The 24,479-nt window shown below is 33.1% G+C and overlaps 1 protein-coding gene across 1 annotated transcript in view; it reads right to left on the reverse strand.

The window, feature by feature from the left end:
• Nucleotides 1-24,479, reverse strand: part of LOC145252709 (uncharacterized) — a 67,265-nt gene that overhangs the window by 11,325 nt on the left and 31,461 nt on the right. The window contains exons 2-3 of the mRNA XM_080112536.1: nt 15,897-15,967; nt 4,446-4,503 (exon numbers count right to left, since the gene is read on the reverse strand). Coding sequence (XP_079968662.1) covers nt 4,446-4,503; nt 15,897-15,967 — 129 coding nt within the window. The remainder of the gene's footprint in view (nt 1-4,445; nt 4,504-15,896; nt 15,968-24,479) is intronic.

The raw sequence follows: 24,479 nt of genomic DNA on the forward strand, positions 1-24,479 counted from the left end.
ACCCTTTATTTACTTCATGGGGGTAGCATGCTCTTGTTCCATCAGCCATGACTGGATAGAGGTTGTAAGTAAGTCACAATTATATTTTTTTGGGTCACACTGAGAATTGAACCTTCAACCTTCAGGAGAATATCACTTTTACACTTGAGTTTTCCAAGTACTTTAACCACTGCGTCAAGGGTCTTTGCTTTCCTTAGAAAGAAATTTTATGGAAAGAGTAGGGGGTATTAGTTTCAGAAAACACTACCCTGAGAAAACGTTACTTTATGGCAGTTACCATAATTTTTAACGACGTTTGAAAAAGGGTCACCATTTCGGTCAGTCCCCTTTTGGGGGGCACCTCCGATATTAGAGAGAGAACAAAGAGTGCTGAAAAAGAACGGTTGTGGAAAAGAAAACATCGGTTATAATTAAGTGCGACAAGACTTTAGGATTGATGATGTTTTATAAAGGTTTCCAAGATATAGTGTACAAAGAGGATGGTACATTTCTTTGATAAAAGTTTTTACCCAGGGACACTGGTCCGTCGCATGTTGATGCTTCTATCGTTCCCGCATGTCTGAGAGAGATTTCTTCTTTGTATCTCCCTCCAAGGCAGTCCTCTATTCCGATTGGCTGAAACCTCTGGTGACGTTGAGAGAAGAAAGGAAGGGAAAAGTAGAAGAGTAGGGAGAAAGAGAGAAATAAGGGAAGCATACCGTAGCAGCATCATAGTAGTTCACTAAACGAGCCCCCCTCCAAATAACGGAGTTAAGTACCCTCCACAGAATCATTAAATATGTGTATTGCCTAAATTTGTTTAAAAATAAAAGTACTCATTTTTCTTTTTCCATGTTACTTTCCTACCAGATCTACACTTAGTACTAGTTGGTTCTATGTACGGCTTTAATCTATCTATTGATACGTGTGTATGAGTACCGTTGTTCATATCGATCTGATAATGCTTATCTGATCGAGTCAAAATTTATAAGGACCTGAGTACGGTGCTTCTAATGGTTTCCTAACTCGATTAACTCTGAACCATACTTTTTCACGGGAAGATAAACCTTTCGGTATAAATGTTGTCGAGTACATCAATTTGGGACATCCATTCACACAAATTACGTATGTACTAGTTATTAACTGGAGTTTTTCCTACTCTCTGCTTGTGTATCAACTGCTGAGGAATCAATATTGGAGCTCCAGTAACAGACGTAAAAGAGGAAAAGCCTGATTCATTAGGGGTGCTACGTATACCCAGCAGAATCACCGGTATCGCTTTCATCCATGATTCTTTTCGAGCCATTATTGCCGCTTTAAGGGTACAGTGTGCTCTTTTGATCATCCCGTTACTTTGAGGGTGATACAAAGTTGTCCTCAATCGGTAAAAACCTACTACCTTGGCTAATTCCTGGAACAATTCGCTCTCAAACTAACTACCTCTGTCAGTTACAACATGCAGTGGGACTCCAAATCGAGATATCCATGCATTAATAAATGCTTCTGCTACCGACTGTGCAGTTATCTCAGTTGTAGTCTGTACTTCAATCCAACAAGTTGCACAATCGATGCAAGTAAGCAAATATTTGTAAGGGCTCAGGTAAGGGTCGGACTCATTGCGCGTTAAGGGCTGGAGTCCAATGATATTGATATGTACCATCTGGAAACGTGCAGATGGTAACTCAAATTCTTGGACTGCAGACTTTGTGTGTCTGAACTTTTGATTGTTGACACACTACACATTCTGTGCAGAATTGTTTAATTGTTTTATCTAAACTAGGCCAAAATATCTGGACTTGACCAGTTTTATAGATGATCCCGTACCAAGATGCGCCAAGCTATGTAAACTGTTGAAAATAGCTTGACGAAGCTCTTTTGGGATGAATGGTCTGGGGTGCTTAGTTGAAGTATTGCATAGGACTGAGCCGACTTCGCTTGACACACAGTATTCTTTTAAATTAGTGTATGACTTTATTTTGTCATCACATTTTTGTGCCTGGGCTATATCAGCCAAGTCGCATGCATCTATCTGCACAGCTAATGCAGGCCGAGACATACAGTCTGCAACTATATTCTCAGCTCCTTTAATGTACTCCACGTTAGCAATATATTCGGCAAGCACTGATAAGTGTCGCTGTTGTCGATTTGACTTTGCTGGTGTCTGACTATAAAAGGCTCTGCATAATGGCTTATGATCAGTGAATAATGTCACGTGACGTGACGTTTTTGTTTTTTTGTTCTTTGAAGATTGCGTGTATATACGCACGTCAGGCATTCACCAAATTATGGCGGTTACCATAATTTTTAACGACGTTTGAAAAAGGGTCACCATTTCGGTTGGTTCCCTTTTTGGGGCACCTCCGACATTAGAGAGAGAACATAGAGTGCTGAAAAAGAACAGTTGTGGAAAAGAAAACATCAGTTATAATTAAGTGCGATGAGACTTTAGGATTGATGATGTTTTATAAAGGATTCCAAGATATAGTGTACAAAGAGGATGGTACATTTCTTTGATGAAAGTTTTTACCCAGGGAAACTGGTCCATCGCATGTTGATGCTTCTATCGTTCCCGAATGTCTGAAAGAAATTTCTTCTTTGTATCTCCCTCTAGGACAGTCCTCTATTCCGATTGGCTGAAACCTCTGGTGACGTTGAGAGAAGAAAGGAAGGGAAAAGTAGAAGAGTAGGGAGAAAGAGAGAAATAAGGGAAGCATACCATAGCAGCATCATAGTAGTAGTTCACTACAACTTCTATAAGAAACAAAAAAACAAAACAAAAGAAACCTTACTCTTTGAAAAAATTACTCTTTAACATTGGTAATTTTCTTTATTTACAACACAACTGATCTTCATTCACTTGTCTGATAGCCAAAGTAAGTGCCAAAGTGGACAAATGGTCCAGCCACCAAAATCCTTTCTTAAAGCAGCATGGATCACCATGCATGTCCTATCAGTGTTTACATTTTTGAAGGTGAGATACTTCTCTGGATGGGGTTGCAGTTTACGAATTCGTAGCTCTGCCGAGAGGGCAGCGATCTAACATGAACAGTAGTTGATAATATTAGAAAATAGGATAGACATAAAAATATTTAAGAACTAAGGAAGATAGATTTCATGTTTTTTAGTTGAGTTAAAGACCCTGGCCAAGGGTGTCACTGTGTTGTATTACTGCGATGCTTAAAAAAATGACAAACACTGATATATAAAAATATTCAGTTATAGTCAGCTAACATACTTCCTAACTTCCGACATGGCTGCTACCAGAAGTGGTGACAAGGCAAATAAGTTCCTTCGTTTTTTTTCTCTCTCACACCTATATCTCCCCCTGTGCAAATACTCTTTTTTCTATCACATTTTTCCTATCCTACGTTTTTTTATTATTTAATAATCAACACAAAGTATTTTTTGCAATCTTATTTTAAGAATTATTGAAATTAGTTTTGTTTTTATAAAAGAATTATTGAAAACAATTTTTACGCTTTTTTCTTAAAAAAAATTATTGAAAATGCTTTAAAATCTTAAAACTATTTTGGGAATATGCATTTTTTGATGTTTGAAAATTTGTTATTTTGATTTCAATAATTTTATTTTTATATTTTCATAAACATATTTATTATATAAATTCAAATAAAAAAATAATTTTTTTTATTTCATAAAAATATTTCCTATAAAATTTAAAATAAAATAGAAATTTATATTTTAAGTTTGTTATTAAAAGTCCAAATAAAGACTAATTGTGTTATTTTTATATTTTTGTTCATTTTTATTGTATATTTTTCAATAATAATGTCCTTTTCTTATATTTTATTTCAATAAATTGTGTCACAATAGAAATACTGAAGAACAATAAAAGTGAAGGAACTGATTTGCCTTGTCACCGTTTTCGGTATTGCTATGCTGGAAGTACGTTAGCTGACTATAACAAAATATTTTCATTGTTGGTGGCAGTGAACGAGGAAGGAGGATGCACAGGAATTGCACAGACCTGATTGCCAGTTGACTAACAATCTGAATTTCAGTTTAGTTTGTATAATTTGTGGCATTTATGTATCCTCTACTGCCAATATATCTAGTGTATTTATTTAGCGCGTATTTTCTTCTGTAGCTCAGCATAACTTTAGTAAGTGGTTTTGCATCAATCAGCAATTATTCAATTTTTGACAATCTACTGTGTATATTTCTTTCAATCGGGTGTTTGTCTGTACATTTTGTTCTTGTCAGGTGCTATTTCTGGTACACTCAGCCTGGACATTAAACAAGTCAGTATTGTGCTTGGAACTATAGATGAGTATAGAACTTCGTATTCATTAGGTATTTTCCAACAAGTTTTAGGTTGGATCAATCCTGCGATGAAACAAGATAGTTAAATATATATATATATATATATATATATATATATATATATATACATATATGTGCACAAACAAAGATCAGAAATGAAAAAAAAAATCAATGGTTTTACTCACATAACCTCTTGGAGCTGGAGGAGTAATATGCTGCAGGTGACCAGATTTCAGGTCTTCTCTGGAAAGGAACCAAAAACAAAAAATAAAATCTACACCAATAAGCAAGACATGCATCTGTTAACTACTTTCAATCTTTCAAAACAAATCTAATCAACTCATACGCAGGATTCAAGTCTCATTTTTATTTTACACTAGCAATCGGTACCCGGCGTTGCCCAGGTGTTTTGAAGTGTATGCTGAGGAAAAAAACAAACGGTCAATTTTTTAAAACTTTGACCCCTATTATGACCTCTTAACATTTATTGTTTAGGGATCAAGTAAAGTTAATAAGTTAGATCCATGTCCAAGGAATCTATATATAAAATATCACGTCTTCAGACCTTAAATTGTAGGAGGAGTTTGGTAGAGTTCTCAAAGGTCTAATTGTTGAATATTGACCACTTAATCGCCAAATTTATGTCGAAAACCTATCACATCGATTTTCCCAAATCTCAGTACCCTGTATATCAAATTTCGAATCTGTAGGCTTAAAATTGACAGTTTTAGCGTAGGGAAATGCACACAGACGCACAGACACACACAGACACTATCACTTATACATATATATAAACATAAACATCATATATTTAAGGATAATAGTACGCCATATATATAACAAAAGACCATTATTTACTGAAGTGAAAGGAAAACCCGGGGGAACTTTACCCAAAAATAAATCTATATTTTTTTGTGTATATTGATAGTCTGGTACTTATACAGTTTAGTGACGACATTAAAAAATGGAAATATTGAAAAAAAAATTTATTGTACGTAACTGTTATAGATTGAAGTTCTCCGAAAAAAAATTTCACTTCATTTGATTAAGTAGTTTTTTTTTACAGCGAAAAACAATGATTTATCACGGCTACGTCAACGTGGCCATTTTGGAAATGTTATTGCAGGCCCAGAAATTCCCCAAGGGCAGGTAACTGCCGTACATAGCAGAATACCTCCATTTTAGGCCAATCTAGCCCTTTTTCCCCCCACCAGAATGAGATTTTTTTTTTTGCGAAGACAGATGCCATTTTTGGGGTGTTTTTTTTTCTAATTTGTAACAGAAGTAAATAAACGAAGTTTCGAAGTTATCCATGCGTGTCCAACTGAGCATGTTTCGAAAATAATCTCGTATAAAAATTCTACAATTCTTTGCATTCTTCAATTTCTTTGCATATTCAATAGTATTCTTATTTTTAAAAAAAAACGCAAAAAATTGCAGATTTAAAAAAAAAAAGAAAAAAAAACGTAAAAAAATTGCAGATGTGTTGTGCGCATCTCAATATGGCGAGAAAAAAAAGGCTAGATTGCGAAATTTGGCCTAAAATGGAGGTATTCTGCTAGGTACATTTCCAAAATGGCCACGTTGACGTCGTCGTGATAAATAATTGATCAAATGAAGTGAATTTTTTTTTTCGGAGAACTTCAGTCTATAACAGTTACGTACAATAATTTTTTTTTTCAATATTTCCAATTTTTAATGTCGTCACTAAACTGTATAAGTATCGGTAGCCTTATCAACACCCCTTTTTTTCTATTTATTTATAAAGAAAATACAACTTTATACAAATTCCCTATTAGTTTATTTTTCGGTTCTCTTATACGATGATCATCTTTATTTAACTATTACGTGTAATTATATGCATACAGATATTCTATATGATTTATATTTGCGTAATATTTGCGTAGAAATGAAGAAAATCAAATTTACTGTGTATTTATCGTGTTGCCATAACAACGTGAAGTAGCCAAGGACGGTAGTGGACGTGAGTGTGTGTGCGTGTGTGCGCGTGTTTTCGTGCTGTAATGTTTGTAGTAGTAGTAGTACTAATAATCTCTCCAGCGTTTGCTTTCTTGTTGTGTTAATGGCGGATGTTGAGTCGGAGGTTGGATTGTGAAGTTTCGTATTTTTGTAATTTGTAAATGGCAAGTTAGAAAAAAATTAAACCGTTCCAAGATGGACAATAAATAAGACCAAAATATTTTATGGTCAAGTTAAGAGCGTAAGAACTATACTTTTTTAGGAGATGTGATTATTGGATTAACCAATCAGAAATCGTCTGTGGCACACACATATCTGTTTTTATAGATATATAGATATAGATTTATTCACCTCAAGCAAAGCACAGTGCTATTTGAACATAAGCGGTTATTATTTGGGACAGGGACACTATGCAGAGAGCTGAGCAGCAAGATGTCTGTTCACAAAGCAACAAATAAAAATCTAAAAGGACTCTGCAAACCTTTACCTGTGAGTGGCAGGATCATACCTTAATTTTCCCATGAAAAAATACATGTTATACACTGAAAAGTGTGCAACGTATATTTTTTCATGAGAAAATTAAGGTATGTTCCTACCACTCACAGGTAAAGGTTGGCAGAGTCCTTTTAGATTTTTATTTGTTGGAAACACAGTATGCTTACCTAGCAACATCTTATATATCACATTGACAAGAAAGTTCTTGCGATTTTTAACTTTTAAATTTAGATGAATATATCAAGGCTCAAACAAAAATTTATAGATCGAAATGAGCACCATCAGAATCAACACACTTTTGCAAATGCAAAACAAGTGTATTTATGTAATGTAAAAATCTTGTGTTCTGAAGGCATTTTTGATATAACTTAGGTTTTTGAGACATTTCTCACACACAAAGTTGTTGAGATGCTTGAATAAGTGGTAGTAGGTGAGAGGTCTGGAAAGTATGACGGATGAGGCAGAGTTTCATAGCCCAATTCGCTCAACTTCTGCAGAGTCGGGTTAGCAACGTGCGGTCAGAGACATTATCATGGAAGAGAATTGGGCTTTTCTGTTGACTACTGCTGGGTGTTGTTGTTGAAGTTTCTGATGCATTTCATTCATTTGTTAACAGTACTTCGACGTAATAGTTTTACCTGTATCAAAAAAACTAATGGATGAGACTGGTCGCAGACCACCAAACAGTCAGCATGACCTTCTTTTGGTGCAACTCTGGCTTTGGGAAGTGTCATAGAGTTTCGTCGACATCCAAGCACTGAGCTGAGCATTGCTGGTCGTCGTAAAGAATCCACTTTTCATCGCAAGTAACAACCTGATCGAGAAACAGGTCATTCTTGATGTGTAAAAGAAGGGAAGAAAACACTTCATAACAGCGTTCCTTTTAGTTGTCGTTCAATTCGTGAGGCATCCATTTATCAATATTTTTTTTGTCCTAATCTCTCTCAAGTGGTTGGAAATCATCGTATATGTTATGTCTAATTCAGAAGCAAGTTCTCAAACAGTTGTGCATGGATTAGTTTCGACTCTTAATTGATCGTTGTCAACATCCGATAGCTGACCACAATGCTCATCATGTCCAAGACTCATCACCACGACAAAATTTATTAAACCATCATTGTGCTGTGCATTCAGTAGTGGTTCCTGGGCCAAATCATTTGATTTTGCTGGCTGTTTCAGCAGTTTTTCAGCCTAGCTTGAATTGAAATAAGAAAATTGTGCAAATTTGCTTTTTTTTCCATCATGCATTCGACATTTTGAAAAAACAATTATTTTAAAATGATTGAAATTTAAATGATTAGAGCAAAAAACACTCTTTAAAATGATATAATGTAAAGGTATTATAACAAAAACTTGAAAATACATTATTTGAAATCAAAATTAAAAATTCCTCAAGAACTTTTTCGTCAACTTAATATGTGTGTGTGTGTGTGTGTGTGAGCGCGATAATATAAAAAAAATTATTTTATATAGTTCAGATCGATTTTTATTGGAATCAAATTACAAAGCAAAGTGAAGCTCAATATTCAAATTTTTAAATAGTTATATCAAAATTTGCTATAAATAAAGTGATAGGTTAGAGTTATGTCATATTGTAACTTAATGTCAATTTTATAGCAAAGAAAACTTGCACATGTGTCTGGGAGAATTCAAAGCATACTGCAATATGAAAGTATAATTTCATGAACAAAAACAACCAAAAATTTTTTTTTCTGAAATTGACATTAAATCATAGTAGGATATAACCGATATATATATATATATATATATATATATATATATATATATATATTCTAAAGGTGAAGCAACTAATGAAGTTTTAACGAGGTTAATGCAAAGTGCTCAATACCAAAGTAGGGCAAGATATACTTTTATAAAACAAATAAAAAGCAAGTATTTTATATATATATATATATATATATATATATATATATATTGCTTCTGTTGGGTGGAAAGAAATCCAATAGATACTTCAAGCAAAAATAACATATCTGAGTGTTCTCCTCAGTTGAGGAGTTTGGTATTATGGCAAATCAATCGCAGTGGGCCATTCTATGCCAAACATGGTTTGTACATGTATTTAATTTGAAAATAAACTTTGGTACAGACAAACTATTCAGTTCAGTAATTAGCAATACTGCAGTCAAACGGACCTTTATTAGTGTTTGTTCTATAAGAGTTGGAAATAGTCTGTTTTATTTTAATACTTCATCATTTGAGGCACAGGTACTGTGCAAGAGTTGTTGTGTGATAGCTTTTCTTGTGAATGTCTTTATAGTTTTAGCAGTTGATAAGTATGTGACGGACTGAAAATAGTTGATTGCCATAAGTAAACGAAGGCATTGTTCCTCCTTTGAGCAGTGGGCGTATGTTAAGTATGCATGTCCAATTCTAATTCTGCTTAATATTATATCTTTGATTGGGTAGTAGTTCTGTGATTTCCAGAATAATTGTGGGTTGATGTTTATAGAGTTTGTTATTTGGGACCAAGTAAATATTAGATACCCTGTAGCAGAAAACGAAGATTGGCGAACATTTCAAGTGACACTGGTTGTTTGACCTTGACATTGCCGGTGGTTATTTGTAAACACGTCAAATAGCAGACATGGTCGAATTTTTGCTAGTAAGATTTTTTAAAATATATTTACAAAACTTTTTAAGATTTAAAAGAAAAAATATATATTTACAAAACATATTTTTTTAATATAAAATATTTACAAAACTTAAGGATTAAAAAAAAAACTTTTTTCTATTTACACAAAACTTTTTAAAGTAACAAAACGAACGTATTTAAGCAAGATATATTTAAAATGGGTGTCTTTCTGAACGTGTGTTTTTTTTAAAATATTCACAGAACTTTTAATAAAACTAATAACAATAATTATAATAAAAATAGATGAATAAATAAATAAAAAGAATGAGCTTTATTTATTACACTACATTAACTGAGAATTTCAGATGCTAAAACTTACCTGTATTTAATTTGCCCTTGTGGAGAAGTAAGCAAATAGCAAGATTTTTTTTTAATAAAAAAGTTATAAAGATTTATATTTTTTGATACTACATTTCATCTTTATAAAAATAAAAGTTATAAAAAGATATGTGAATAAAATAATATATTTTTAAAATCTCGATTGTTTATACTTATGCATAAAAATTGCCTTGGTCTAGAAGGATTTCTCTTTCACTGACCACCGACATACATCGCACTTTCAATAAATATTGAATTGTATTAAAAACGCACACAGAAACACACACAAATCAATCTTAATCGCAAAACCCTACAAAACATTTAAAAAATCCCAATATGTCAGTTATTTTATATTTGTTTCTGCAATTAAAGTTTTTTTTAAATAATTTTATTTAAAAGTTTTTAAAAATATGTATTTTTTTTAATAGCAGAGATCAGCATCCAAAATTCTCAGTTATAATATCGGTTTTTAATGTTTTGTGATTAATATAGCTTATTCTTTTTATTTATTTAGTTATTTCTTCATTTTTATCATAATTATAATTAGTTTTATTAAAAAGTTCTGTAAATATATTTTTACAAAAAGCACTCAGAAAGACACCCATTTATTTAAATATATTTTGTTTAAATACGTTCGTTTTGTTACTTACATTAAAAGCTTTTGTGTAAATAGAAAAAAAAAAATTTTTTTTTTATCCTTAAAAGTTTTGTAAACATTTAATATTAAAAAAGTTTTGTAAATATATATTTTTTTCTTTTAAATCTTAAAAAGTTTTATAAATATATTTTAAAAAATCTTGCTCGCGAACATTCAACCATGTCTGCTATTTGACGTGTTTACAAACAACCACCGGCAATGTCAAAGTCAAACAACCGGTGTCTCTTGAAATGTTCACCAATCTTCATCTTCTGCTACAGGGTATCTAATCTTTACTTAGTTATTTGGAAACATGTCCCATGTATTATATTACTTGTATTGATCGGACTATTGTTCTCATTTCAAGTGTTATTTGTGCAATGTTTCGATCTGTGTAGTCTTTAACCTTTGTCAGGCATGTATGTCGTTATTTTGGAAAAGGAGAAAAGTTACTGGCTCTGTAGATAATTTTGTATTTTTGAAGTTGTTTTTTGGATGTGGTTTTGTGTATTTTTTTTTCTTCTATCACACATATGAAACCATGGACAACACTAAAAAAACAACTTCAAGAATGCAAAATCATCTTTGGAACCAGTGATTTTCTCCTTTCTTTTCCAAGATAACAACCAACATGCCTGATGAAGGTTGAAGGCAGCACCCACCAAAACGTTGCACAAATAACACTCGAGATGAGACCAATAGTGCAATCAAAACGAGTAATATAAATTAGCCCTCATCTTAAAAATTCAGAACTAATGTCCCATGTAGTTTGCCATTTTCTTCTTATGAAGGGTTTTATTTTGGTTTTGTAAATGGAAGTTTAAGAATTGTCATTTTAGTAGCTTCTTTTGCAAGTGTTTCAGCGATTTAATTTCTTTTAATGCCCACATGACCAGGAATCCATGTCAAGACTACTGTTTTCCCGTGGTCTTTTTTTTTTTTTCTTTTAGATATTGATATATTTCTGTCTCTTGTGGTGGTTTTCATTTCCTTCTTGGATTGTTATCAGGCTAGCTACAAAGTCTGAGAACATTATATGCTTGTCTATCTCTGAGTTCTTGATCATGTCCATCGCCATTTTACCTGCTTATAGTTTGGCTGTATAGATCGATGTATTGTTTGGTAGTCGGATTGTTCTGTAGTTATTTATATTAGTGGCTGCTTTTGTTCTGTCTATGGTTTTTTACCTGTCAGTGTAGATAGCATTATGGTCTGAGTATTTGTCTCAAAGTTCTTTGAACCTATTTTGGGAGATGTGGTTATTGGTTTTTTTTTTTTTGTCGAGTTAATGTTAAACCTATGTCAAGTTTGGTGTACATTGCTCATTGTGAGTGGTGAAATATTGTTGACATTTTGATTTCTAGGTTGTATTGCTTCGTTGATATGGGGACTAAATAAGGGGATAGCCAAAGGTTTACTGCTGTAAAAATGATTGACTTGGGAGTTATTGTTGATGTGTTGGATTATTTGGGTTAGATTGAAATTTTAATGCATATTAGAGGGATAATTTCTCCCATCTAATCAAGATTTGTTAGTTTCTATGTATAAAGTTTACATTGGTGAAGTGCGAAAGGCACTTAGGCTTAATCCAAGTCCTTGACAATGAATAGTTTGTATTTTTTTTTTTTTTTTTATTGTGTGGCACTGTATACGCATGACCTATAATCAAGTTTTATTTTGATGTGAAAACTGTAGATTCTGAGCATGACTTTGTAGTCATCACCCCAGGACTTAGCTTTGTGATACACCTCCAGGAAAACTCAGAAATGGCTGCCATATTTGGGGCACAGTTGAGAAAGATCAACTGTAACACTTGCAACACTAAGGACGAGCTGATTGCTAGGATCAAACTGATGTTCAGGCTGCTCTCAAAGCGCAGAGGGAAACTTCTTCAAGTAAACAGATGTATTCACCAAAAATCTACATACGATGCACGTTGAACTTTGAGAATATATCAATTGTTAGTCAAGACATGTTTTTTTTCTTCTTTCCTTTGTTAAAAACTCTCAAATTTATTCTGAACACCCTATATGTCATAGCATTTAAACTGACAAATCAAACTTTCTGACTTGCCAATTTTGGTTTATTATTGTTGTACCATGTTATTGGTAATCAAGCAACATCCTTTGCTACAATTTATTAAGACAAAAAATCATACTTAATCTACTTTGACAGTTTACTAATATAGAGACATTCTTAAATAAACACTTAAAAGGCAAAATCAACTAAAGGGAATAACTTTTATTCTTTTACTAAGAGTTAGCATTCCTTAATTGAATTTTTTTTTTAACTTAGATACTGAATCTAAACAAAAAAGATGTGATTATAGAAGATAGAAATAATTACAAAAACAAATTTGAATACAATGGATCCTAGATAATGTCAGATCGGTACAGCTAGTAGATAATTGTATCGCATAACTGAAAAAAACCTTAAACAGTAAAATATTGCAATATTGCAGAGAGTAGAAGGCGAACTTTGGGTTTACTTTTGGCAACCTCGTAATTCTCACTTCCCTTATTTTGTTCTTTAGTTCTCACATTCCATGAGAAATGTTTCTGACAAAGAGAGAAGAATTGCTGTTTTCTGGGTCAGAATCTATCCATCTAACACTTTTGGCTAGTTTTTGATCTTATGGTGATATTTTTTAGCTCATTACATCAAGTGGTTTCATGCTTTGTCTGAAGCGATTTCCATTAAAAAAAAAAAAAAAATTGATCCATGATTTCTACGCTTGAACTTTTTTCCTCTCACAAAGTGTAAATTTATCTTGAACATTCTATATATGCAACATGTTTAACAAATCCTCCTAAAAGATGGTTTTAGTCAATTGAAAGCTTAAAAAACAAAGCAAGTTCAAGACAACAATTTTGGAAAATCATTATGTACCTAACGATCCAAGATATATGATCTGTGCTGACAGGAAATGCAAGTTGGGCAAGTTTTGTGAGCTTCTACCGATCTTAACTAGTTTTCCATTTTCACTTGGTAATTGGCTTACATCGACAACACATTACATCTGAGGATGCTGAGGAATGACAAGGCTTGATACAGTGGATTTGTGGGGTGTGCCTTAAAGACAGAGTTCCGACTTCCTGTTATTTAGGTTAAAGACACCTAGATGGTTTTGCATTGCAATTGTCTATGAATCTGTTAAATGAAGCTCTGATTGGGTAAATAGATGTACACGCATCTCAGTTGAACGTAAGCAAGGAAAAGGCAAATAGAAGACTTGAAATGACTTTAAAAAAAAAAAAAAAAAGATGACCTCCAGCAATGGCACATCAAAACCAATATAAATAGTTGAATTGCATAGAGAAAGTCATTTTGAAATGCTCTGGCTAATGTACATCTCGGATCTGATGTAAAAAAGACAGTTTAAATAAAGAAGCAGAAATCGAACTTATATAAGTTTGCTAGAAGTTTGAACAGATTCACCTACGGATCTAAATGCACAAACTGATTTAATAAAATAGGGTTTAAATAACTAAAGCTGCCCAACTGCACACATTTATGGGTTGAGCTCTGTTAAAAATCACGGTTTCCACTTAGCATAAAGTATTACTGTCATATATTAAATAGAGTCCTCTAGGTAACTGTTAGAGTAAATATTATCAAAAATACATAAGTGCTATCTCTCATTGCTGTAAAAATGCTGAGCTGTGAATCTATACTGAAGCAAATATAAAATCTTCAATCATACGCCCTGGACAGACAAAAAATTCAGGACTGGAAACAATGCCTCAATTAGTAGAGAAAGAATGACATTTCAGTTTTTTTCTTCTAAACTAGTTGCACCACCAAGACTTGAGAGTCTAGTTTATCCTACTATCTAATCAGTAGCTCTAGGCAGGATATATGGATTTATACCTTTCTTAAGGGTCATTAGTGAAAGCAATGCAGTAACACTGACAGAACTCAAACACGCATGCCAAGCACACAGCCAGTAACCATTACACCACACCACTATTGTATATATAGTTTAAGATCGCGGCTTAAAAATCTCCAAAGTAATATCGAATGCCTTTTATTTGGGTGGGTTACCATCTTTAAAGTGAGTTTTTCACCTTTTTTGATTTGTCGTACTTCTTATCTTTCTTGTATTTGTTTTGGAATACCGTGTCAGTTTTTATTTGATCATTTCTGATGAGCAGCCTAATAAAATAAAGACAATGTTTTCATTATGGATCGTGAAATGTGTGTAAGATGGTAAAGAAGAAAATATAAATAAACATTCACTGAAATAAAAAATATATATATATAAAAAAAAAAATTATACTTGCATGTCATCAGATTAGGAAAATGGTCCTGGAATGCAGTCAACTAGTGTGTGTGTGTGTGTGTATATATATATATATATATATATATATATATATATATATATGGAGAGATAAAAAGGAACAAAACAAATAATATATTCATCAATGTTTTATCTTTATTTCAAGGCTTTCTCTGGATAATTAAATTGAAATAAAAAAAAAATTTTTTTCTTTAATTTAATCATCCTGAGGAAGTCTTATAATAAAGACGAAATGGTGATGAAAATATAATTTGGTCTGTTCCTTCTTCATCTTATCTCATCAGAATATTATTTCCTTTAGTCTCATCACACACACACACACACACACACACACACACACACACACACACTTCATAAGTTCCATATGAATGGTTTGTCGTTAATTATTGATTTCAAAAGGCGAAGAATTAAAAGATACATCTGCCTTACTTTTAATGCTAGGTTTATTTATGGTGTCTTTTAAATATATTAAAAACCCTTCCAAATACTTTTGCTGATGAGGAAACTTTTTTTTTTTTTTTTTTTTTTTTAAATACTAATGTAAAAATTATTGTCCGTGGCTTAATGTCTACCACAATAAAAACATTGTTTTCCGAAACGATTGTACAAATTATTGACTTTGTTGTTGTTCCTTCTTGTGAAACGGATTTTTAATTTAATTCTAATTTGAATTTTAAATTATCAATCACATTACTGAATATTAAATTAGCTCTAGGATATTTACCTATCGAGCTTATTATATATCTAAATTACAACGAGCACTTTTTCTTTTCCTGTATTTTAATTAAATTAGTAATTTTACTATTACATTAAAATACACTCTGCTCTTTAGACTATTGTTCTAATCTCCTTTAAATATATATATATATATATATATATATATATATATATATTGGTGTCTTAACCCACCGCCACCCCTATTTGTGCTAATGAGGAGACTATATTCCAAAACACAACCTTTGTCAATTATTGTCAATGCTTATTGTCAATTTAAAAAAAAATGAATATCGTTTCCAAAACGATTGTACACTCAATTTGATTTTGTTGGTTCATCCTTTTGAAACGGATTCATAATTCACAATTATTAATCTTAATGCTCAATATTAATATAGCTCTAGGATAAATATACCTATTGAGCTGATTATATATCTACAGTACTATGAGCACTGCTATTTTTAAGTATTAATACATTAAAATAAACTTTGCTTTTTAGACTCCAGGTCTAATTCCCTCTATAAAATAACATAACTTACTTTTCTCTTTCTTTCTTTGCCACTTGAGTGACGTGCACAACTTTGACTCCATAGTCTCCCATCGGAAGAAACTACAAAAGAGAAAAAAAATTTGAGTTCATAAACATGGCAAAGTAATAACAGTTATATCACAAACATAAGCAAACGAACCTGTGTTCAGTCACAAACTGAATAAACATCAGTAAATATTAAAATTGATCAAAAAAATAAAGTAAAAAGACCAAGATACTCAGACTAACAACCATCACAGCAGCAAGAATGGATTTGGTTTTCGTCTGTAATTACAAATGAAGTGGTTGACCATAGTTGAAGGCAACCTGAAGGCTCCTGTTTTATTAGCTACTACAGTGAGTTGTAGAGGAGAGCACCATTCCTTCCACAGGAATTTCCAATTTCTCTTGATCTTAATAATGAAGGTTTAGCAATGAGGCATCAAATATCATTTTTGATTAAGATTTTCATATGAATCAACAGCCGAATGAGCTAGTTCATCTGTAATAAATTATTTTTATGTTTATTTTTTAAGTTAATATGATTATTTAGTTAAATTAAAACCAAGATACCATATTGATCTGAACTTGTGTAATTGCAACTGCTGTGGCTCCATTAATTTCAATAATGCCTTTTCCCTTATTTTATCGACCAACTGTTACTGTCCCCTTATTTGCTGGGTACTCACAGAAGTAGGAAAGAAGCTAGAACAATTTCAGGCTCTTTTGACTATTGGCGAGAAATGGTATTTGACATTACCCATTTATTTCAATTTATTTCAAGAATTCACCCAATTTCTTTTCTAAATTGATTCTAAAATGTGTTCCTTTGTTTCATTTATTATTATTATTTATTATTTTCTCTTAAAATTTTCCCGGTGTTCAATAAATTTTATAGCATCAGTTGAAATGTCATTTTTCCTTGAAACCAGCCAGTCAATTCCAAGAAGTCAAGATTAACAATGGTTTGGCATATGATCGTTTCTAAAATGATTAGGATTTTTTATTTTTTTTTATTTTTACTTTTCAATTTCAATATGTCTCTCTGTCAAACCTTTTCCAAATATTGCAAATAGAAGTTCAGATAAAAAAAAAGCATTAAAATTTTCTATTATTAATTACTTAATCCCTAAAATTGAATTTTGGGTTCTAATCCATTATATATTTTCTGATTATTTATTTCATTAAAATTGTTGTTATTAATTGAAGTATTATAAATCTATGTACGTCATTTTGTCTAACATGTAATAATTTTTTTTAAATAAGAAAATATTGATGTATTTTGCTTGACTCCCATTTGTCATCTTGTATAAAAGATGCTGAAGAAGAGACATATAAGGAAAAAACAAGAAAATAAAAAAAATATCCTAATCAGAAAAAATCATATGCCAAATCATCATGAATTTTTAGAATTTAGTATTTTTGAATTTTTAAAACTCATATAAATAATGTTATAAATATATTTGTCTCAACTTTAAAACAGCTCTGTCTGATCTGAAGGTTCAATCGTTGAGTTGATTTGAAAATATTGGAGTGTTGTCTCATTTTATTTCAGTTTTCCATACATTTGAAACAATTTTTCTATTGTCCATTTATACTCAAGTTTATAATTTTGCCTTAAAATTTTTTTTCATAATATTATTTTGTATTCCTGCACGTCGCCAATAGAAAATGAATAAAGAAAAGTTATAAGCTTTTATACTTTTCATATTCTTTTTTAATTTATATATATATATATATATAATTTATTGAGATGACATTTACCTGAGAGTTATTGGGCAGTTTTTTCAGTGTGCCTCTCCCGACAGGTTGGATCTTTTGGGGCTCTCAGTCAAAAGACTAATGAAACATATGTTTTGGTTTGGTCAGGCAAAGATATGCAAGACTGCCATTCAACTTTGAAGGAAGGCGAGTACCATATATAATATTAAAAAAAACAAAACATTTGTTTATAAATTAGGCTTGTGGTTTTTGTTTTGGAGCGAGGATTTCTTTGTTGCAGGGCTAACAGAATTGAACAACTTTGGACCGGTACAACAAGCAAAGCAACCACGGCTGGTGTAATGCGTGCACTAGTCAATGTTCATAATATGTCGTTTGATCTTTTTCATTGATTCCCACCTCCCAACAAAACTCACAATGACAAAATGACCTATTTAAGGACCCTTTTCCTAATCTGATGACATGCATAACCCAAGAGAACAATTTGATGACTGCTTTGCTGGGAATGCCAGTTTGCCTTTATTGAAATAACTAGCAGGATGATCAGACGTTTCCCGAGATTGAATGATGATCAACGAATGTTTCTTACTCCCACATTTTTATTGTTATCGAAATTGATGAAGTCGCCCATTCTTCACTCAAATCAATTGATTTCCCGCTTTAGTTGGGGACTCATTGCAGTGCACCGAGAGGAAGCTTCACATGCCTGCCCACAATGACTTAGTCCACAATGGCTTGCATTAAAGTTTTAAATGCAAAAGTTAAGTATCAGTCTTCATCAATTGTGCTCTAAACAGAAACATTAATTTTGAATGCACCTTTGTCATATGAAAGAACTTACTGTTGATTTTATATGCCTGGCCTTACTAGTTGTGCGATGATAATGGCTTTAATTTAAGTTTTAAATGGAAAAGTCAAGTATCATTGTGAAATTGTGCTTTAACAAGAAACATTTATTTTGAATATGTCCCTGTCATATCAAAGAACGTACTGTTGATTTTATGTCAGATTTTTCAGCTTGTGTGGTAATAAAACTTCTTAAATGCACTTGTTATGTTAGGCTGTGTAAGGTGTTAACTTTGATCAAAATCGCCTGTTCGTTCTTTCATTGGAATATTTTGGTTATTAATACTTATCGAAGAAATTCTGATACAAAAATTATCTAAGAACACTGCCAGGCACATAAATACCTTTGTGTGAAACTTCATAAAATTTAGCGGAGTCGTTTTCTAGTCCATAGGGAATGAACTCGCAGACACACGGAGTGTCTTAAAAACAACAAAATATCTGTAATTGATGTAAATGGTGTTTGTTTCTTTTATTTACTTGCCACGAGGACAGTGTTGGACACGGAGTCAGCTTTCCATGTGTGGAAAATCGAACTCCCCCTCCCAAAAAAGGAAATCTGGATAGAAACAAAAACAAAAAATTGCCTGTCTAGTAGGATTTTCATTATTGACAGATGACAGTTGAATCAGTTTGTGTCCGTTGCTACTCAACAAGTCTTCTTAGTGTGATGGAGCGAATAAATAATCACTTAACAAAACCGACTATTTTCAAATCATTCCAAATAGTATTTACCAGCAGATCAAATGGTCTCTAATATCAGGGTAGGTTTCACTTAAATAAATGGTTGTAACGATAAGAGGTGAAATGAATCATAAGATAGGTTACTGGAAACCGGCACTTGAAACACCACTCCAGTCTAGTACACTACTTTTTTGAAAGATAAACAATAAACCAACCGGTATTTGATATGTCACACACACACACACACACACACACACACACACACACACACACAAGGCCATTAAGCCAGACATTGTAATATGGAACAAGCCCAAAAGAACTGCGCTTATTATTGTGTCACTATTCCAAATGATTACGGCCTTAATAGAGATGAACAAGAAAAAATAAAATATCAGGACCTAAAAAATAATTTAAAAACTACATGGTCTCTGAAAAAAATACACATTATACACGTTGTGATAGAAACAACTGGCCTAATAAAAAAAAAAAATCTTAAGAAATACTTGGAAATAATCCCTGGAAGACCAAGCTGTAATATAATACAGTTAGCGACTATTAAGAGCTCTCGGATATAAATCCAAATTGTAATAAAATCGTGTTAGCTCCAACAGTAAGCCCCTTGATCTTTTAAAAATTATTGTATATTTCGGCGTATAAGACAACCCTTAATGTTAAAAAATCATCTTTAAAAACTAATATTTCATAAGATACCAGGTGTTGCAATCTCTAGCCTAGGCTAAACAAACATGGTTTTGCGATTTAGCAGTCGTCTTATACAACCAATCTATATATCTTTAAAAGTGAAAGTGTCTGTCTGTGTGTCTGTGTACATTTCCCTACGCAATAATTCTGTCAATTTTCAGTCTACAGACTCGAAATTTGATATACAGGGTACTGAGATTTGGGAAAATCTTTGTAATCCGTTTTCGGCCTGAAATTTAGCTGTTAAGGGGTCAAAGTTCAACGATTTGACCTTTGAGAACTCTACCAAACTCCTCCGCACATTTTGGGTCTAAACACTTGAAATTTTAGATACAGGTTCATTGGACATGGATCTAACTTAATAACTTGATTTAAGCCGAAAACAATAAATGTTAAGGGATCATAATAGGGGTCAAAGTTAAAAAACATTTGACCTCTATGGTCTATCAAATTACTCAGACAATTTCTGGTCTAAACATTTGAAATTTTACAGAAAGGCTATTCAGAGATAGGGCAAGCCTTTTAATCGGTTTGGGTTGAAATTTTGAGCTACCAATATATAAATGTATGTATGTTTGCATGTCTGCCTAAAACTTTCAGCAGAGTCGATGGATTTTCACAAGATCAGTATTGTTTTGAAGCTCGACCCTTCAGACGACAAATACCGAAACATTGGCTAAAAACATTAATTTCTTCACCCTCAACTGGGCACTTTTCTACAGGGAGGGGTCGCCTTTTTCACCAATATTTTCGAAAGTCATACCCTCTTTTCGATTGTCTAGCATTAATTTAAACCTACGTCACTTCCAGTTTGACAGTGGTCGTAACAGCAAAGGCGTCACATTTTTTCCCGTTCTTTTCCTCCTTCGCAGTACAGGTTCGAGCCTGCCTTCCTACTACCAATTTTATTTTTTTTGCTCAACATACACCTCGAAACACCCGGGCAATGCCGGGCTGAAATGCTAGTATATGATAAATTTATACAAATTTACACCAATTTTGTACCTTGCCTTATCTAACGGTTGCCTTATATGCCGAAATATACAATAACTTTAAAAAAGAGTGATTATGCAATCTTTACAGCTTCTAAAAAAAATGGAGCTATTAAACCCGACACAGGAGGGAGAGAGTAACAAAATACCAAGGTCTTATGCATAGATAAAAAGAAACAAGAATCTTAGAGTCCACTATTCCAGTAAGGAGTTATCATGTGTCTTAAAAAAAAAAAAAAAAAAAAAAAATCTACTTGGCAAATATACTTGCAAGAGATCCACACAATTGCGCTTAAATGGTTATAATCCTAAAATAGATCTCTTGGTTGAATTCTCTATAGTAACAGGTGAATGTCTGGTATCCAGTAAGATACTCAATCTCCAGAAAAAAAAAAAAATGAAGAGTTTAACTGCCTATTAAACACCATCCTCAAATGTAAGGTCTCTCTGTAAGGGGTGTGCTAGGACAACTTAGGTTATGAGGTTATTTCATCATACAAGCAAACCCTGGATACTCTATCAGACCAGATGAATTCTTGTTTTGGAATCCAGCAAGATTCAATAAAAGACCATAAGAAAGATAAACTATTACATTGTTAAGTGAGAAAAGGAAAATTAGTGTTCATCACTGTTTTACTAACTCAACGTTTGAGAGAGGGAGGGGGGGGAGATCTTGATTGAACACTTGGATATCTATGCATCTCATATACAGTGTATAAAACAAGTGTTAGCCCCAGGAAGGGGCCTCTTTAATTTTGGGGAGCTAGTTGAAGTAGAATGCAAAAACTAAAATAAAAGATGAACAAAAGGAGGACTCAATAGTGACAGGCCGGCAACCAGGATAAAAAGCATCCTCCCCCAAACCTATTTTCACACTCAGCAGAAAGAGATAAGCAATGTTGTGGGACACCAAGAACAGTATAAACTCCACATAATGTGGAGCACGTTCGAGAAGATATTCTCAGGAGTCCAAAGCAATCTGCTCAGAAACATTCTGCTGCCCTCAGAATTAGTGTTCATCTACATGTACAGTTATATCTCATAGGATTAGCAAATCTCTCGACGGAGGCAACCTTTCTAGGGCAATTGCTCTTGACATATCTAAGGCCTTTGATAGGGTATGGCATAAAGGTTTACTTCATAAGATCTCTAGCTATGGTATTGCTGGAAATGTCTTCTCAATTATTAAATCATTTCTTTCTGATAGGTTCATAAGAGTAGTAGTTGAGGGGCAAAAATCAGAAGCTCACAGTATTAATGCCGGTGTCCCTCAGGGATCCATCCTGGGCCCAACTCTTTTCCTGATCTATATTAATGATCTTCCAAATCACATCCTTACATCATTTGTAGACATCTATGCTGACGACACTACCATTTATGGTAGCACATCTAAGACAGTAAACGACCAAGTTCTCTCCAATTCTCTCTCTGATCTTGAGCACGTAGTACAATGGGGTAAGGAGTGGCTGGTTACTTTTAATGCATCTAAAACCAAGCTTCTCTCTTTACATCATCAACATTCTGATCCACATCTGGCATCAATTGAAATGAATGGCTCTCGTCTTCAGGAGGCCTCAAGTTTTGACAAGCTTCTGGGATTGACCATTACTCCTGATCTTAAATGGAACACGTACATCAAATCTGTTGCCAAGGCCGCTGGAAAAATGGTGGGATCTTTCTATCGATCCGGTAGATATCTCACTGCTGATGCTATTCTCTATCTATATAAGAGCCAGGTACGTCCAAGGATGGAATACTGTTGCCACATCTGGGCAGGAGCTGCTAGAAGGGACTTGGCCTGCCTTGATAGAGTTCAAAATAGACTTCGTAGCCTCGTAGGAGATGTCCTTTTCTCTTCCTTGCAACCTCTATCTCACAGAAGAGATGTTGCGAGTTTGTCTCTGATGTATCGTTATTTTCATGGAAAGTGTTCGACTGAGCTTCAATCTATGGTCCCCCCTCGCCTAACTTTCACAAGAAACACTCGTCTAGCTGTAAACACTATCAATAATTCTCCCCACTCTTTATCTGTGCCTAAACCTAAACGTAGATTCCATGAACAAAGCTTCTTTCTTAGAACTGCACGCCTGTGGAATTGTCTTCCATTTTCCTGCTGACTACAATATGGTTGTCTTCAAGTCTAACGTAAATAAGTTCTTGATGAGCCGTTCCATATAAGTTATCAAATTTTCCAAATTCTCATTACTAATGATTACTATATTGTCCAATTTCTAATGTACAATCTTTAACCCTTATCCTTGAGTGGCCTCTTGGCTTTGATAATGTGGTGATGCCTATGTAAAAAAAAAAAAAAAATCTACAAGGTGCATCTTACATGAATAGCATTACTGCCATCTATACAGATTAGCAATCACACAAAAGCTTCAGCAAGCCGACTATGAGAAGCGGCTTTACTTTGCAGGTCAGATTTTCTAAACAACACATTCATTTTTTTTTTTTTTTTAATGAGTGATGAAGCTCATTTTCATCTGAATGGAACAGAAGTGTTGCTATTGGACTATAGAAAATCCTGAAGAATTGCATGAAAAGACACTGCATAGCTAAAAAGTAACAGTATGGTGTGCTATAGAAGAAACTTTACTGATTAGACCATACTTTTATTCTTAAATAATGCTAGAATTTCAGATGATTAATAATTTCTTTCTGTCTGAGTTAAGACAAAATTGAATTCCAGTCTGATGCGTGTGGTTTCAGTAGAATGGAGCAACAGCAAGTACTGCCAGGAATTGGAATTCAATGGACATTCTCTGACAAATACTTGGCAAATGGCTTATTTCCAGATTTGCTGAAAATCTATGGCCTTCTTGATCCCCTGACTTGTCCAAATGAGATTTTTTTTTCTCGTGGGGATATGTTAAGGAACATGTTTATTAGAAAAAGTCAGGTAACACTGAAGAATTAAGAGATTCGTTTTGTAATTGCAGAAATAGAGACTGCTACAGCGAGTGGATACAAACTTTCATAAACACATTCATATGTATCACAGACAATGAACAGATAAGATATATTACTCATTAGACTTTATAAACTGGCAAACTTTTTTTAATAAGTTGACGAAAAAAAAAAATCTTATATTTCATAATTTAAAAAAAAAAAATACCTGTTATTTATGCCCCAACCTATACGAACAAATAAATCACATCTTTAGAAACCATAGAGTTCTTCAACTACCAAGATTAGGTCCAGTTGTAGAGTGTGAAGCTACAGTTTCTGGGAGTCCTAGGGACCTATAAAGTGCACCATAGGACTTAGCTCCTCTATATTTAAAATGCTGTAACTTTTAGCATAGGCTGATATCATAACTTTTGTATCATTTAAAAGAAACACAATAAACGGCTAATAACATTTTTCACAGCATATGAAAATAATGTTCACATTATCAATGTTTTTATAACAACGTTGCTATTTTTATGCGCTAGCACTCGTGTGTTTAATAAATCTTGGAAAAATAAACTAACAGTCAATTTTTTCACAAAATTTTCAATACTTATTCACTACTAGTGGTGGTGGTGGTGCCCAGCATTACCCGGGTGTTTGTAGGTGTAAAAAAAAAAAAGAAAAAGTAGTAGTAAGCAAATAGACACGAAGGCGGGAAAGAAAGTAAAAGAAAAGCTGAGAGTTTACGG

Source organism: Euprymna scolopes, chromosome 29, assembly GCF_053919585.1.
Source record: "Euprymna scolopes isolate OS-2025 chromosome 29, ASM5391958v1, whole genome shotgun sequence".
NCBI lineage: Eukaryota > Metazoa > Mollusca > Cephalopoda > Sepiida > Sepiolidae > Euprymna > Euprymna scolopes.